At 44.6% G+C, this 15,226-nt stretch overlaps 1 protein-coding gene across 1 annotated transcript in view; it reads right to left on the bottom strand.

The window, feature by feature from the left end:
• SNTG2 (syntrophin gamma 2) overlaps window positions 1-15,226 on the bottom strand; it is a 587,738-nt gene that overhangs the window by 171,175 nt on the left and 401,337 nt on the right. The window contains exon 12 of the mRNA XM_040429903.1: window positions 5,399-5,515. Within this exon, the coding sequence (XP_040285837.1) occupies window positions 5,399-5,515 (117 nt within the window). The remainder of the gene's footprint in view (window positions 1-5,398; window positions 5,516-15,226) is intronic.

Below are 15,226 nucleotides of genomic sequence, written 5' to 3' on the forward strand. Positions count from 1 at the left end.
GGTCCAGGACGTCTTGCGGCAGGCCAGGAAAATCTCTGGCCATTTTAGAAGATCTTACACGGCCATGGCTCGCCTTGCTGACGTTCAGCGGCGACACCACCTGCCCATCAGACGTCTGATTTGTGCCAGCCTGACGCGCTGAAACTCCACCTTCTATATGCTTAATAGGCTGCTCCAGCAGAAACGTGCAGTTAACGACTACCTGTGCGAACTCTGCAGCAGGACAGGTTCTGGGGAGCTTTGTTTCTTTTCACCGCGCCAGTGGCTGCTCATGCCCGACGCATGCAGACTTCTGCGGCCATTTGATGAGATCACCAAACTGGTCGTAGCCAGGGCACCATCAGTGACATCGTACCTTACACCTTCTTTCTGGAGAGTGCATTGCGTCGTGTCATTGATCAAGCCGTCAAGGAGCAGGAGCTGGAAGATGAGGAAGTCGCAATGCTGAATAAATTCCCAGGGGAGGCTACTCCATCTGAGCCAAGTCAGTATGAGTCTGAAGAAGAGTTAGAGGAGGATGGTGGCTAGAGGGAGGAGGAGCAAGAAGAGCAGGCTTTGATTGGGACTTTAAACTTTTCGGGGATCCCTGGTGTTGTCTGTGGCTGGGTTGTGGAGAACGAGGACGACATTCTCTTGGGCGATGAGCAGGAGAAAGGGCGCTCCACCGCTTCCAATTAAGTGCAAATGGGGGCCTTCATGCTCCAGTTTTTGAAGAGGGACCCCCGTATAAAAAGCATACAGGGCAAGGACCAGTACTGGGTAGCAACGTACTTAGATTCCCGGTACAAACACAAAATGACTGACATGTTACCAGCGTCACAGAGGGCTGTCAGAATGCAGCATTTCCAGGCCTTCGTGAGAGATGCTGAATTCTGCTGTTGCGAGCGCTGGCAGAGGAATTTCCACCTGCAGCGAAACAGGTGCGGGTAACAATACTACCACGCCTGCAAGAAGAGGGCTGTTTGAAGATGTGTTGGTCACTTCGTATATGAGATCATTGTTGCAGCCAACCCATCGACAGCCGCCCTCCGGATCCATCCTCAGGGAACGCCTAGACCGACAGGTGTCCGACTACATTGGGTTAACGGCCGATGTGGTTGCTCTGAGAAGCGAGGAACCCCTGGACTACTGGGTGTGCAGGCTTGACCTGTGGTCAGAGCTGGCACAATTTGCCATGGAACTCTTGGCTTGCCCCTCATCGAGTGTCCTGTCCGAAAGGACGTTTGGCGCAGCAGGGGGGATCGTGACCGATAAGCGCACTCGTCTAGCTCATGACAGTGTGGACTATCTCACATTTATAAAAATGAATGAGGCATGGATCTCGGAGGAATTCAACACCTGTGACGACCACGTGTAATTGAATTTCCTCATGCCAGCCCACAAATATCCGCCACCACCCAGAACAAAGAATGGTCCTTGTCTTATGTATATACAGCGGCATAAAAGGCCTTTTCTGTCAGGTGAATGCCTAATTTTTGGGGACTGTACTCCACTGGCCTACAGTAAAATTGTTATCCACTGACCGTCTAATATACCTCCAGCCACATAATGACAAGTTCTTTTCTGTCAGGTGAATGCCTAATTTTTGGGGCTTGTACTCCCGAGGCCTAAAATAAAAAAATTCTAGGCTCCAGCAGGGCAGATTTTTGAGAGTTTCCCTTTAAGATGCATAAAAATGGTCCTTGATTAAAATACACTGCTCAAAAAAAATAAAGGGAACACTTAAACAACACAATGTAACTCCAAGTCAATCACACTTCTGTGAAATCAAACTGTCCACTTAGGAAGCAACACTGAGTAACAATCAATTTCACATGCTGTTGTGCAAATGGGATAGACAACAGGTGGAAATTATAGGCAATTAGCAAGACACCCCCAATAAAGGAGTGGTTCTGCAGGTGGTGACCACAGACCAATTTTCAGTTCCTATGCTTCCTGGCTGATGTTTTGGTCACTTTTGAATGCTGGCGGTGCTTTCACTCTAGTGGTAGCATGAGATGGAGTCTACAACCCACACAAGTGGCTCAAGTAGTGCAGCTTATCCAGGATGGCACATCAATGCGAGCTGTGGCAAGAAGGTTTGCTGTGTCTGTCAGCGTAGTGTCCAGAGCATGGAGGCGCTACCAGGAGACAGGCCAGTACATCAGGAGACGTGGAGGAGGCCGTAGGAGGGCAACAACCCAGCAGCAGGACTGCTACCTCCGCCTTTGTGCAAGGAGGAACAGGAGGAGCACTGCCAGAGCCCTGCAAAATCCAGCAGGCCACAAATGTGCATGTGTCTGCTCAAACGGTCAGAAACAGACTCCATGAGGGTGATATTAGGGCCCGACGTCTACAGGTGGGGGTTGTGCTTACAGCCCAACACCGTGCAGGACGTTTGGCATTTGCCAGAGAACACCAATATTGGCAAATTCGCCACTGGCGCCCTGTGCTCTTCACAGATGAAAAAGCAGGTTCACACTGAGCACGTGACAGACGTGACAGAGTCTTGAGATGCCGTGGAGAACGTTCTGCTGCCTGCAACATCCTCCAGCATGACCGGTTTGGCATTGGGTCAGTAATGGTGTGGGGTGACATTTCTTTGGAGGGCCGCACAGCCCTCCATGTGCTCGCCAGAGGTAGCCTGACAGCCATTAGGTACCGAGATGAGATCCTCAGACCCCTTGTGAGACCATATGCTGGTGCGGTTGGCCCTGGGTTCCTCCTAATGAAAGACAATGCTAGACCTCATGTGGCTGGAGTGTGTCAGCAGTTCCTGCAAGACGAAGGCATTGATGCTATGGACTGGCCCGCCCGTTCCCCAGACCTGAATCCAATTGAGCACATCTGGGACATCATGTCTCGCTCTATCCACCAACACCACAGACTGTCTAGGAGTTGGCAGATGCTTTAGTCCAGGTCTGGGAGGAGACCCCTCAGGAGACCGTCCGCCACCTCATCAGGAGCATGCACAGGCGTTGTAGGGAGGTCATACAGGCACGTGGAGGCCACACACACTACTGAGCCTCATTTTGACTTGTTTTAAGGACATTACATCAAAGTTGGATCAGCCTGTAGTGTGTTTTTCCACTTTAATTTTGAGTGTGACTCCAAATCCAGACCTCCATGGGTTGAAAAATTTGATTTAAATTTTTTTATTGTTGTGTGATTTTGTTGTCAGCACATTCAACTATGTAAAGAACAAAGTATTTCAGAAGAATATTTAATTAATTCAGATCTAGGATGTGTTATTTTTGTGTTCCCTTTATTTTTTTGAGCAGTGTACATATTTTTTGTGTGAGTTTTTTGCCATTGATCCCCCTCTGGTATGTCACTGTCCATGTTGTGGGACTATTTGTGCACTTCTAGTAAGTATTTAATGTCTGCAGATATGACCTGAAGGTTTTTCAGGTTCGCCTGCCATTAAAGTCAATGGGGTCCGACGCAAACGTGCGGTTCGCGAATATTTGATCGCGAACGCTTGTTCACGGATCGTCCTGGCCGATGTTCGTCCATCACTACTGTCAGACAAATTACCTAACACTATAGGTTTTACTGTCCACCAAACTCTCACAATGCACTGCTCTCTAAGAGCAGGAAACAATCAGAATTCTGAAACTAGCTTCAGATATGAATGAAGAAGAAAGCAACAAATATCTCATAATCAATAAAGATAAATAAACCATATCATTATGTGACTCAATAGGATATGTAGATTTTACTAACGGATGTTATAATTTGTTCTTGAAAAGTGAAATTTTCCTTTAAATTGACTCATAGAAACATAGAAACATAGAATGTGTCGGCAGATAAGAACCATTTGGCCCATCTAGTCTGCCCAATATACTGAATACTATGAATAGCCCTTTGCCCTATCTTATATGAAAGATGGCCTTATGCCTATCCCATGCATGCTTAAACTCCTTCAGTGTATTTGCAGCTACCACTTCTGCAGGAAGGCTATTCCATGCATCCACTACTTTAATGTTAAACGTTCACTCTCATCCACTAATAATGAAGACATTATTCTCTTCTTGTAAACTTGAATAATAGGCATTACTACTAGGAATGACAATGATAAAAACTGCAGCTAAGATGAGTTGATGGATTTCCAGAATATGAATACTATATTGATAGGTATATTGTTTGTTACTGTAATTTGCATTGGAAAAATGAAAGTTTACAATGACAGCTATGTAATTTTGCAGATTGACATGTTACATAGAAACATAGAAACATAGAATATATCTGAATACTATGGATAGCCCCTGGCCCTATCTTATATAAAGGATGGCCTTATGCCTATCCCATGCATGCTTAAACTCCTTCACTGTATTTGCAGCTACCACTTCTGCAGGAAGGCTATGTTAGACGGTTTTAAAAGCCTCGAGCAATGTATTTGAAAATATCTTCATGCTCTTTTGGATGCTAATAATAGAACATCTAGTCAATCATAGGTTTATAAAATGCCCCTTATTTATGATCAGAAGGACATACCCCAAGGGGCGCAACAGTGTGTGAAATCCGTAATAAAATCTAAAGAATTCAGTTGGTAAGCCGCTCACTAGATCAAGTTGTGCAAGGACAGGCACAACATTGTGGTTAGCTCAGCACAGATCTAATAAATCCACAGATCTAATTCATCTGCTGCCCCCTCCCGCTGAGCAATCCACTTGGGAGTCCGGATTAAGTAAATCAATAGTAGGATATAAAACAGAATACTAAATGGACACTGCTAAGCAAAACATTTATTAAGGCAAACACATAGAAACAATAAAACTGGGGACCAAAGATCAGGGGCAATGAGTCCTGGTGTAAATGTGCTTTCGAAGGTGTTCTACCTTCTTCAGACACCTCACAGACAACTGGCAAGAACTGATTTAAATTGACGAAAGGTACTTTAGGCAGAGTGACTGAGAGGAGACAATATAAAATTTACGTATTAACAAAAAATTTAAAAAATTGTGAAATAGTGACAAAAAAGAGTGAAAAACTGAAATGACTCACTATTCTGATCGGCAAGGTACAGACGCCCTGTAGCCCGACCTATCAGCTATTTCAAGTCAGCGCTGTAACTAAGAAGCTCTGTACATTTTGTAGTGTACAGAAGTGGTTACTGCAGCACTGCTCCTGTTAACTTCACTGGGAGCAGTGCTGCAGTAACCAACTCTGTCCACTACACAGTGGACAGAGCTATGTAGTTTGGAGCTATTGCAGAACAGCTGATCAGTGGGGGTTGTGGAATGTTGGCCCCCTGCGGATTAGAAAATAATAGCCTATCCTAAGGATAGACATCACTTGTAAAAAGCAAGACAACCTTTTTCATCTTAAAGTTTTTTTTTAGCCTGTTATAGTGTACTGGAATAATATACTGCTGAAAACCATATGTAACAATGTATAATACAACGGAATAACTTACTGGTGGAGTCTTGAAGATGTAGAAGGTCGAACCCTTTAGAACTAGGAATTTGAATTTATAAATGTGTGATCCGTCTGATCCTTGGACTTTTTCACTTACCCATCCCATGTGAAGGATCTGTAAAGAGCAAAAAATAATAATCTACCATATCAACCAAAATAAGCTAAAAATAAGGAAGTATCAAATGTACATATTAGTGTGCAGGTAAGTATGTAAGAGAGTTAGAAACAGCCTTTCTCTTCTTGCAAATAATGTTGGGTATGAATATTCGAATAGCGAATATTAATCGCGAATATCGGCACTTCGAGAATTCACAAATATTTAGAATATAGTGATATATTCGTAATTTCGAATATTCTAGATTTTTTTTTTTCCATCAGTAATCACCCTTCTTGCTTGTGGGACAATGCAATGTCTTTGTCTGAGCTTAGCAACATCCTTAGCAACCAATAGGAAAGTTGCCTACCCCTTACTATATAAGAACCTCCCCAGTTAGCTCATATACATAATACAGATAGTTAGTGGGAGATAGTCAGTGTAGGTTATGTGATATAGTGTAGCTGATAGGTTCTGCTGTCCATACATACATAATACATACGTAGTGCTGTGATGTCACAAGTTCACAACAATACTTAGTGCACCAATCACTAATAAGTAATCAGACCTGTTAAAATGTGAAGTTGCACGTATTGCGCCAAAATATTTGCATGATTAGTGCCGATTTTGCAATCGCAAATATATTGGAGCACTCTAACTGCATATAAAGCCATTTTTAATGTTCTGCGGTGCCAACCATTTTCTCCAGTCTCAGGAAACTTCTAGCATCTTGAAAAATGTAGCTATAGTGACCCACGCCTGAATTTCGCGCATTACACAAATATTAGATTGACGATTTTCGCAATCAAGAAAATAATCTTGAATTCGCGATTATATATGAAATATCGCAAATTCGAATATTGCCCCTACCACTCATCACTACATGCAAAGAAAAAACAAATCAAAACATTCTTTCAGTTGTGACCTGTTGCTTTGGGTTACCATTGACCATATTGTGGTGGCAATATATGACCCATGTTGGACTGGTGACTGTTATGTGACTGTTATTGCTGAGGACACACAAGCTTTGCACTGTATTGTTATAGCAGGCATTTATACCAAGGCTTTGACTGCTCCGTTGTTGTGATGGTGGTGGTTGCCACATGGTGCTGCACCTAGTTAAAGTAGGTACACTCTCGTAGAGGCAACCTTGACGTGATGAGTGGGCTTATGCATTTTTATCAAAACGTATACAAATGCCTCATGTAGAGTATGTAGAAGGGGAGTTGCTATGTAATCACAACGAGGAGAGGAGGTAATCTGCCAACCTGCTCCTGGTACAGATTCTCCAGAGACAACTATCCACAATTTGACTTAAGTAAAGCTTTGAGACTTTAGACAGCAGCGTGAACTGCTATTATCAGCATTGAGACTCTCAGTGATGCGGGCTCGCTCTATATTCTTAGCTTTTAGTATTATATATTTATAATTATAGTCATATACCACAGTTGCTGCTACCTTCTTAACGTATGGGACTTTTTATTTGAATCCCTCCTGTTCATATAACCTGAATGTTAAGGGGGGGACAAGGGGGGGGGAGGAGGAAAGGGGAGACTAGGGGATTGTCCTGTTGTTTAGTACACTCTCTAGGAAGGTGATAGATTGGAGGAGCGTCACGATCTATTGTTTGTTATCGTACCCCTAGTATAATAGCATCTGTATTGAACTTATTCCCTGGTAGTGGCAACTATTGCTTTTCCTATTAATGTATTCCTCCTCTCGCCTCCTATCCATCTCTCTCCATAGCCTATATTCCCCTTAAAGCCTCTGCCTTCTATAGGAATTATTGCTGGCTGCTCATATATTTGAGCCTAGTCCCTATGGTTCGCTGCTACTGTGGTTGTTTCTTCGTTTGCACTGGTGTTAGAGCTTATTCGGCATAACACTGCCTAAAACCTAGCACTCACGCCGGGGGTCGCGTAACTAGTTAGCACGGAGGAGTCTCGTTCGTTATCGGACACGGAAAGGATTGACAGATTGATAGCTCTTTCTCGATTCTGTGGGTGGTGGTGCATGGCCGTTCTTAGTTGATGGAGCGATTTGTCTGGTTAATTCCGATAACGAACGAGACTCCTCTGTGCTAACTAGTTACGCGACCCCCGGCGTGAGTGCTAGGTTTTAGGCAGTGTTATGCCGAATAAGCTCTAACACCAGTGCAAACGAAGAAACAACCACAGTAGCAGCGAACCATAGGGACTAGGCTCAAATATATGAGCAGCCAGCAATAATTCCTATAAAAGGCAGAGGCTTTAAGGGGAATATAGGCTATGGAGAGAGATGGATAGGAGGCGAGAGGAGGAATACATTAATAGGAAAAGCAATAGTTGCCACTACCAGGGAATAAGTTTAATATAGATCCCATTATACTAGGGGTACAATAATAAACAACAGATCGTGACGCTCCTCCAATCTATCACCTTCCTAGAGAGTGTACTAAACAAAAGGACAATCCCCTAGTCTCCCCTTTCCTCCCCCCCCCTTGTCCCCCCCTTAACAGTCAGGTTATATGAACAGGAGGGATTAAAATAAAAAGTCCCATACGTTAAGAAGGTAGCAGCAACTGTGGTATATGACTATAATTATGAATATATAATACTAAAAGCTAAGAATATAGAGCGAGCCCGCATCACTGAGAGTTTTAAATATGTCTTTAGTATAGCAATAAGATTAAATAAGAGTAAAAGGTCAGTATATATTAAAATAATAAAATAAAGGTGAAGTTTTAAAAGAAAAAACAGTACTTGATCCAAGAACGTAAATAGGTCCATAGTGACCACCAGTCAGTAATTGTAAAGTTCAAAACGTTGACAAGTACTGCATATCAGCATTGAGGACACTGCTGCGAGGTGTGGGATTACAGCCAAGCCATCCATCACCAAACTACCACTAGGCCAGTGTCACCAAAGTGCTGAATTGCCACCAACCACCCTGCCTCCATATCCTTATTTGTGCCAGAGGAGATTTGCACTTAAAGCCTGTTGCTACTGTAAGTATTTCAACTTCTATGTTGCACTTAGAAAAAAGACTTTCTTATGCTTAACTCTGGCCTCCTTCTTTAGTACTATGGGGGTCATTTATTAAGACCGATGCTTTAGACGCCAGTCTTAATACCCCTTTAGCTGGCGGTGGATCCGCTGAATTTATATAGAGGCGCTGGCCTCTACATAACTTTGGTGTATCCACTGTGGGGATTTGCACTGGTAGACAGACTTGCGGACGCAGTATAGAGGCAATGACAACAACTTTAACTTAAACAGTTCAGTGTTTTATTCACACATAAGGGAAGTGACAATAAAAAGTCAGTTTCAAGGAAAAAACTGTCACCTTGAGTCTGGTGTTTGTTCACACCAGGCAGCAACACATGATTCCTTGGGTGAAACAGAAGTCAACGTGCTTTCATCCAAACAAGATAGCAGGCTTTAATCCCGGCCCAAAGTCTCAGGCCCTAACACAGAGACTGGCAAAGCTCCACTGTCAGATGGAGGATAATCCACCCACAGCTGAGACTGCTGGCTGGGTTTTATATCCCTAACCAAAACCTGACCTGGAACGTGGGGAACAGCCACCCACCCTGCACTTTGGCTGCTCCCAGTAAGAGCCGGTCCAGATTGGCTTTACAGCCACACTAAATAACCAATAGTGTCAGCACTAGCTGCCACTGACACTTAAAATTACTGGCTCTAACCTCACCAAGGCCAGGAACCTCGGTGACACATATCTTCCGTCAATGACGGCCCCTTGCACTTTCCTACATACCTCCCCCCTTTGTTCAACCCTGAGGGGGTGAACACCCGCCAGGCAGTGTCTCTGGGACAGGGCATCTGCATTTCCCTATAACCTGCTTGCCCTATGTTCCATTGAAAACTTAAAGTTCTGTAGAGACAAAAACCACCTAGTGACCCGAGCATTCCTCTCTTTGACTTGGCTCATACACTTGAGAGGGGAGTGGTCGGTTACCAGACGGAACTTTCTCCCCAACAGATAATTGCGGAGAGACTTGAGTGTCCACTTGATGGCCAGGCACTCTATCTCCACTATACTGTACCTAGTCTTGGCTGGGGTAAGTTTGGGCTCAGGAAAACAACTGGATGTTCCTCCCCATTGATGCACTGAGAGAGTACATCTCCGAGGCCAACTTAAGAGGCATCTGTCTATACCACAAACTCCCTCTTGAAGTCGGGCGTAACCAACACCGGGGATCCACACAGGGCCGACTTCAGAGCGGAGAAAGCCTTTTCCGCTTGCTCATTCCACTGGACCGTCACTGACTTGTGTCCCTTCAAAAGGCCTGTCAATGGTGCAGCGACTGTAGCAAAGTGGGGGTCAAACCTCATATAGTATCCCACCATTCCCAGGAACGACTTTACTTGCCGAGTAGTGACCAGTCGTGGACAATTCCGAATTGCCTCAATTTTGTTTACCTGAGGTTTAATAATTTGCACCCAATTTACATTCCCCAGGTACTTGGTCTCTTCTAAACCTATCGCACACTTTTTTGGGTTAGCGGTTAAGCCAGCCTTCCTAAGGGAGTACACTACAGCCTGTACTTTAGGTAGGTGACTTTCCTAGTCAGTGCTGTGGATAACGATATCGTTCAGGTAAGCCGAAGACGATGTGGACAGAGTACAATGTCCATTACCCTTTGAAACGTGGTGGGAGAGCCATGTAGACCAAAGGGTAATACTATGTACTGATACAGCACCTATGTCGTGATGAAAGCCGTTTTTTTCTTGGCAGCCTCCGTCAAGGGTACCTGCCAGTACCCTTTGCTGAGGTCCAACACAGAAAAATACTGAAAACGAAAAATATATGGTGCAGCTCACCCTGATTTAGGATTTCTATGGTGCTCCAACTGCAATTGATGCACCCAGATCAAGAGGTAAGGGTTATAAAATGGAGATGTGTAGAAGGGCACTCAACACATGGAGTCACATCGAAATATGGGAATTTCAATATATTGTGATTTATTGAACATAATCTAAAATAGACAACTGGAGTAGTAAAAACAGCAAAAGTAAAACACATAATAAAAAGCATATCATATAGGCATAAAATGGCAATCAAACGAGCAATATAGACCTGTTAAAAATAATGGAAGGAGGGAGTTCCTATTAAAATGTCCAGTACCACAAAAAACGCAGGTAAACGATGCATCCAGATTAGGGTCCTAAGTCTGCAGTTGTGGGGACTTTCAATATTTTCCTAATATATTATCGTATAGTCTTAGGCAGTCTATATTAAAACCATTTATTGGCGTCCCACATAATCGAATGGTATTAAAATCGGCAAAACAGCAATATTCAACAAATAAACTATAGGAATCTTTACTTAGCGTTATACGTAGGAGCTTATTCGAGGCCTTCTGCTGGTAAACACTGTAGCAGTGGTCAGATTATCCGCTGTAGGGTATAGAGATTTTGTTTACGGCGTCCCACGTGTAGCGGACTTAACTTTCAGCGTCCCATGTGTCGTTGCCTTCGAACACGGATTCAAAGATTAACCCTGGCACTGTAGTAATCGAGTCACGCACATTCGATGAATCCTTTTCGGGTGCAGCAAGATTGAATGCTTGCCTCTTCCTCGATCTTATGGGCGTTCCTCTCCAAGTGTTGTGTCTTTCGGGTAATTGAAGTCCGTGCTCTTTAATCTATTTTCTTCTTCCAATAAGTAAAGTCCAGTAAATGTGGATTATTGTTATGTTCCCACTATGCAAGTCAATAAATTGAGCACCAAACGCGTTTCAGAGTGTTGCTTTACTCCTTCCTCAGTGTTAATGCTTGCATAGGGTGATTGCTACCATTATATCCCTCCTTCCTGGGTTCCTCACAAAAAATGGACTGGATTCCAATTCAAAAACACTTATGAATGAGGTTGCGGTTTTTGTGTTCAATGCGTTTTTTGGGTATATGGCTCACAATCGACCCAAACATCATAACTGATAGGTCACTTTCTATTATAAACATTGCTTTCACTAAATACAATAACATTTGTGATTAAAATTACATAAAAATGAATTATAAAAGAGTATAATACAAATGCACGAAATCTAAAGACATAAGGTATGTTGAAATCTTCGACTAGTAGTTGACTTCCCTTGTGTTGACTCAGATTGTACATGGTGAATGGGTGGGGGTCCTCCATAGAGGCAGAACCCCCGCGTCATAAGACCACACGGGGGTATCGCATCAATGGGGGGCACCCATCCACAATTCAAAGGAAGACAAAAATTTTGAGATCTGCATTTAGTCCATTGGGCAACAGACTTCCAAATTCAAAAATACGTCTAGACTCTGCCCTTGACATCCTAGCAACATGGTCACCGCCCCGCTCCAATGTCTGTCAATCTGTTCCAATGCTGCAAATGTTAGGCCCTTCGGATCTTTGCTGTGTATCATTTTGAAATGTCCAGATAATGAATGTTTCTCGTATCCATTCTTGATATTTGTAATATGTTTTGCTATTCTAGTCTTTAAAGCTCTTTTAGTCCTTCCAATATACTGCTTAGCACATGGACACTGGATTATATATATCACATTGCAGGTACTACATGTAAGAAACTTATTTATCTCGAATGAAAAAGAATTTTGTGTTGAAGCTATTTTAGTTGTTTTTTTTAGGAAATAATGTGTTCCTACAATTGATACATCTTCCACATCTGTGGAAGCCCTTCATATTTAAATATTTGTGTATGGATCCCTCATTTAGTGTAGGATTTTTAATAGAAGGGGCTATTTTTATTCCCAAATTTGAGGCTCTTGTGTATACTATTTGTGGTGATTTTGATATTAGAGATCCTATGGTTTTATCTTCTTGGATATAATGCCAGTGTTTGTATATTATCTGTTCAATTCTTTATATTGTGTAAAGTTCCAAACCCGAGCCTGACGATTATAGACCCTACTCTGGGCTCACTGCGCTGCCTCCATATGCTCCCTAACCAGAGGTAACACTGTTTCCATCCGTCCTTGCATCTGGGTGACATACTCAACAACACTTTTGTGCAGTGTGGGTTGTTGTTCCCACGCCTCTTTGGCCACGTCCAACAAACCGCGAGGGTGTCTGCTGTATAGCAGTTCGAAGGGCGAGAACCCAAGGAGGCCGTGGTCACCTCTCGCACTGCTAACATGAGATAGGGCAGAAAAAGCTCCCAGTCCCTCCTATCCTTAGACACCACCCTTTTTAACATATTTTTTAATGTTTGATTAAACCTCTCCACCAGGCTGTCCGTTTGCGGGTGATAGATTGACGTCTGCAACTGTTTTATGTGGAGCAACTTACAGAGTTCTCTCATGACCTTGGACATAAAAGGGGTACCTTGGTCATTCAGAACCTCTTTAGGCAGACCCACTCAGGAAAACACCTACATTAACTCCTTAGCTATGAGTTTGGCTGATGTATGACGCAGTGGCACCTCCTCCGGGTACAGAGTGGCGTAGTCGAGGATGACCAAGATGTGTTGGTGCCCTCTAGCGGACTTCAATACTGGGCCTATGAGATCCATAGCGATCTGCTCGAATGGAACCTCAATAATCATGAGAGGGACCAGGGGACTAAGTAAATGTGGCTGGGGGCTGGTTATCTGGCAGGTTGGGCAAAACTTGCAATACTCTTCCACCTCTCTGAACACACTGGGCCAGTAGAACGGCTGTAGAATCCGGTCCTGCATTTTCTGCTGGCCCAGGTGTCCCCCAAGAACATGTTGGTGGGATAAGTCCAACACGAGCTTGCGATACGCCTTGGGCACCACCAGCTGTTCAATATGTTCACCCGGTAGTTGATTTATCCGGTACAGCATCTGTTGAACCACAAAGTGGGGGAACATAGACTCAGCCCCCGGTTGTTGTGGCTTACCCTCAACTATTACAACATTTTCCCAGGCTCGACAGAGTCGGGTCCTGGTGCTGTGCTGTACCAAAATTATCCCCAGAGACATTGAGGTCTTCTGTCAGCTCAGGACCTGGCGGCAAGTCCTCTACGTCTCCCACCATCACACTTAGCGGGGTTGTCTCCCCCTCTTCCACCGAAGTGGCAGTCACGCCTACTGCTGGCCCTTCTGACTCAGATTCCCAGGGTTCTGGTCTCGTCCCTGAGCCAGTCCAATCTGCTAGGGTTACATCTGTCTCCCGGGTATCTGTAACTTTCGTATCCGGCCATAGTGCGGGGAAACCGGGGAAGTATGAGTCCAATTATTAACTCATACGGTAACTTTGTGGCGACAGCCACCTCATGCGTCCACCTGCCGGCCACCGTTGACAGACAGACCAGGGCTGTCGGATAGTCCTTTCAGTCCCCATGAATGCAGACAACGCCAACTTTTCGGCCAATATAATCTACTAGGTGAGCCGCACCAGGGCAGCTCTTACCAGGGACACCAGGCTCCCTGAATCCAGCAGTGCCACCGCCAGAGTGTCCCCCCACTACCACCTGGCACAGATGACTATTGTCAGCAATCTCACAGGTATCTGTGGCACACAGCTTCCTAGCATACAATGAGTGGTGGTAGCCATAGTTGGTTTCCATGGGTCAATGGGTCAATGGGTCAATGAAGTCAATGGGGACCCGAACTTTTGGGCACTAAAAAGGCTGTAAAACAGCCCAGGAAAGAGCTAGAGGGCTGCAAAAGGCAGCAACATGTAGGTAAATCCCCTGCAAACAAATGTGGATAGGGAAATGAATTTAAAAAAAAATTAAAAAAATAAAAATGAACCAATATCAATTGGACAGAGGTCCCATAGCAGAGAATCTGGCTTCACGTCAGCAGAGAATCAGTCTCTTCATGCCATAGCAAAGAATCTGGCTTCATGTCAGCAGAGAATCAGTCTCTTCATGCCATAGCAGAGAATCTGGCTTCATGTCAGCGCAGAATCAGTCTTCATGTCATAGCAGAGAATCAGGCTTCACGTCACCCACCACTGGAACAGGCCACTGTCACACATTTAGGCCCAGGCACCCAGGCAGAGGAGAGAGGTCCCGTAACAGAGAATCTGGCCTTATGTCAGCGCAGAATCTGTCTTCATGTCATAGCAGAGAATCAGGCTTCACGTCACCCACCACTGGAACAGGCCACTGTCACACATTTAGGCCCAGGCACCCAGGCAGAGGAGAGAGGTCCCATAACAGAGAATCTGGCCTTATGTCAGCGCAGAATCTGTCTTCATGTCATAGCAGAGAATCAGGCTTCACGTCACCCACCACTGGAACAGGCCACTGTCACACATTTAGGCCCCGGCACCCAGACAGAGGAGAGCGGTCCCGTAACAGAGAATCTGGCCTTATGTCAGCGCATAATCTGTCTTCATGTCATAGCAGAGAATCAGGCTTCACGTCACCCACCACTGGAACAGGCCACTGTCACACATTTAGGCCCAGGCACCCAGGCAGAGGAGAGAGGTCCCGTAACAGAGAATCTGGCCTTATGTCAGCGCAGAATCTGTCTTCATGTCATAGCAGAGAATCAGGCTTTACGTCACCCACCACTGGAACAGGCCACTGTCACACATTTAGGCCCCGGCACCCAGACAGAGGAGAGCGGTCCCGTAACAGAGAATCTGGCCTTATGTCAGCGCAGAATCTGTATTCATGTCATAGCAGAGAATCAGGCTTCACGTCACCCACCACTGGAACAGGCCACTGTCACATATTTTGGCCCAGGCACCCAGGCAGAGGAGAGAGGTCGCGTAACAGAGAATCTGGCTTCATGTCAGCACAGAATAAGTCTTCATGTCATAGCAG

The sequence above is a fragment of the Bufo bufo genome, chromosome 4, assembly GCF_905171765.1.
Source record: "Bufo bufo chromosome 4, aBufBuf1.1, whole genome shotgun sequence".
Lineage (NCBI taxonomy): Eukaryota > Metazoa > Chordata > Amphibia > Anura > Bufonidae > Bufo > Bufo bufo.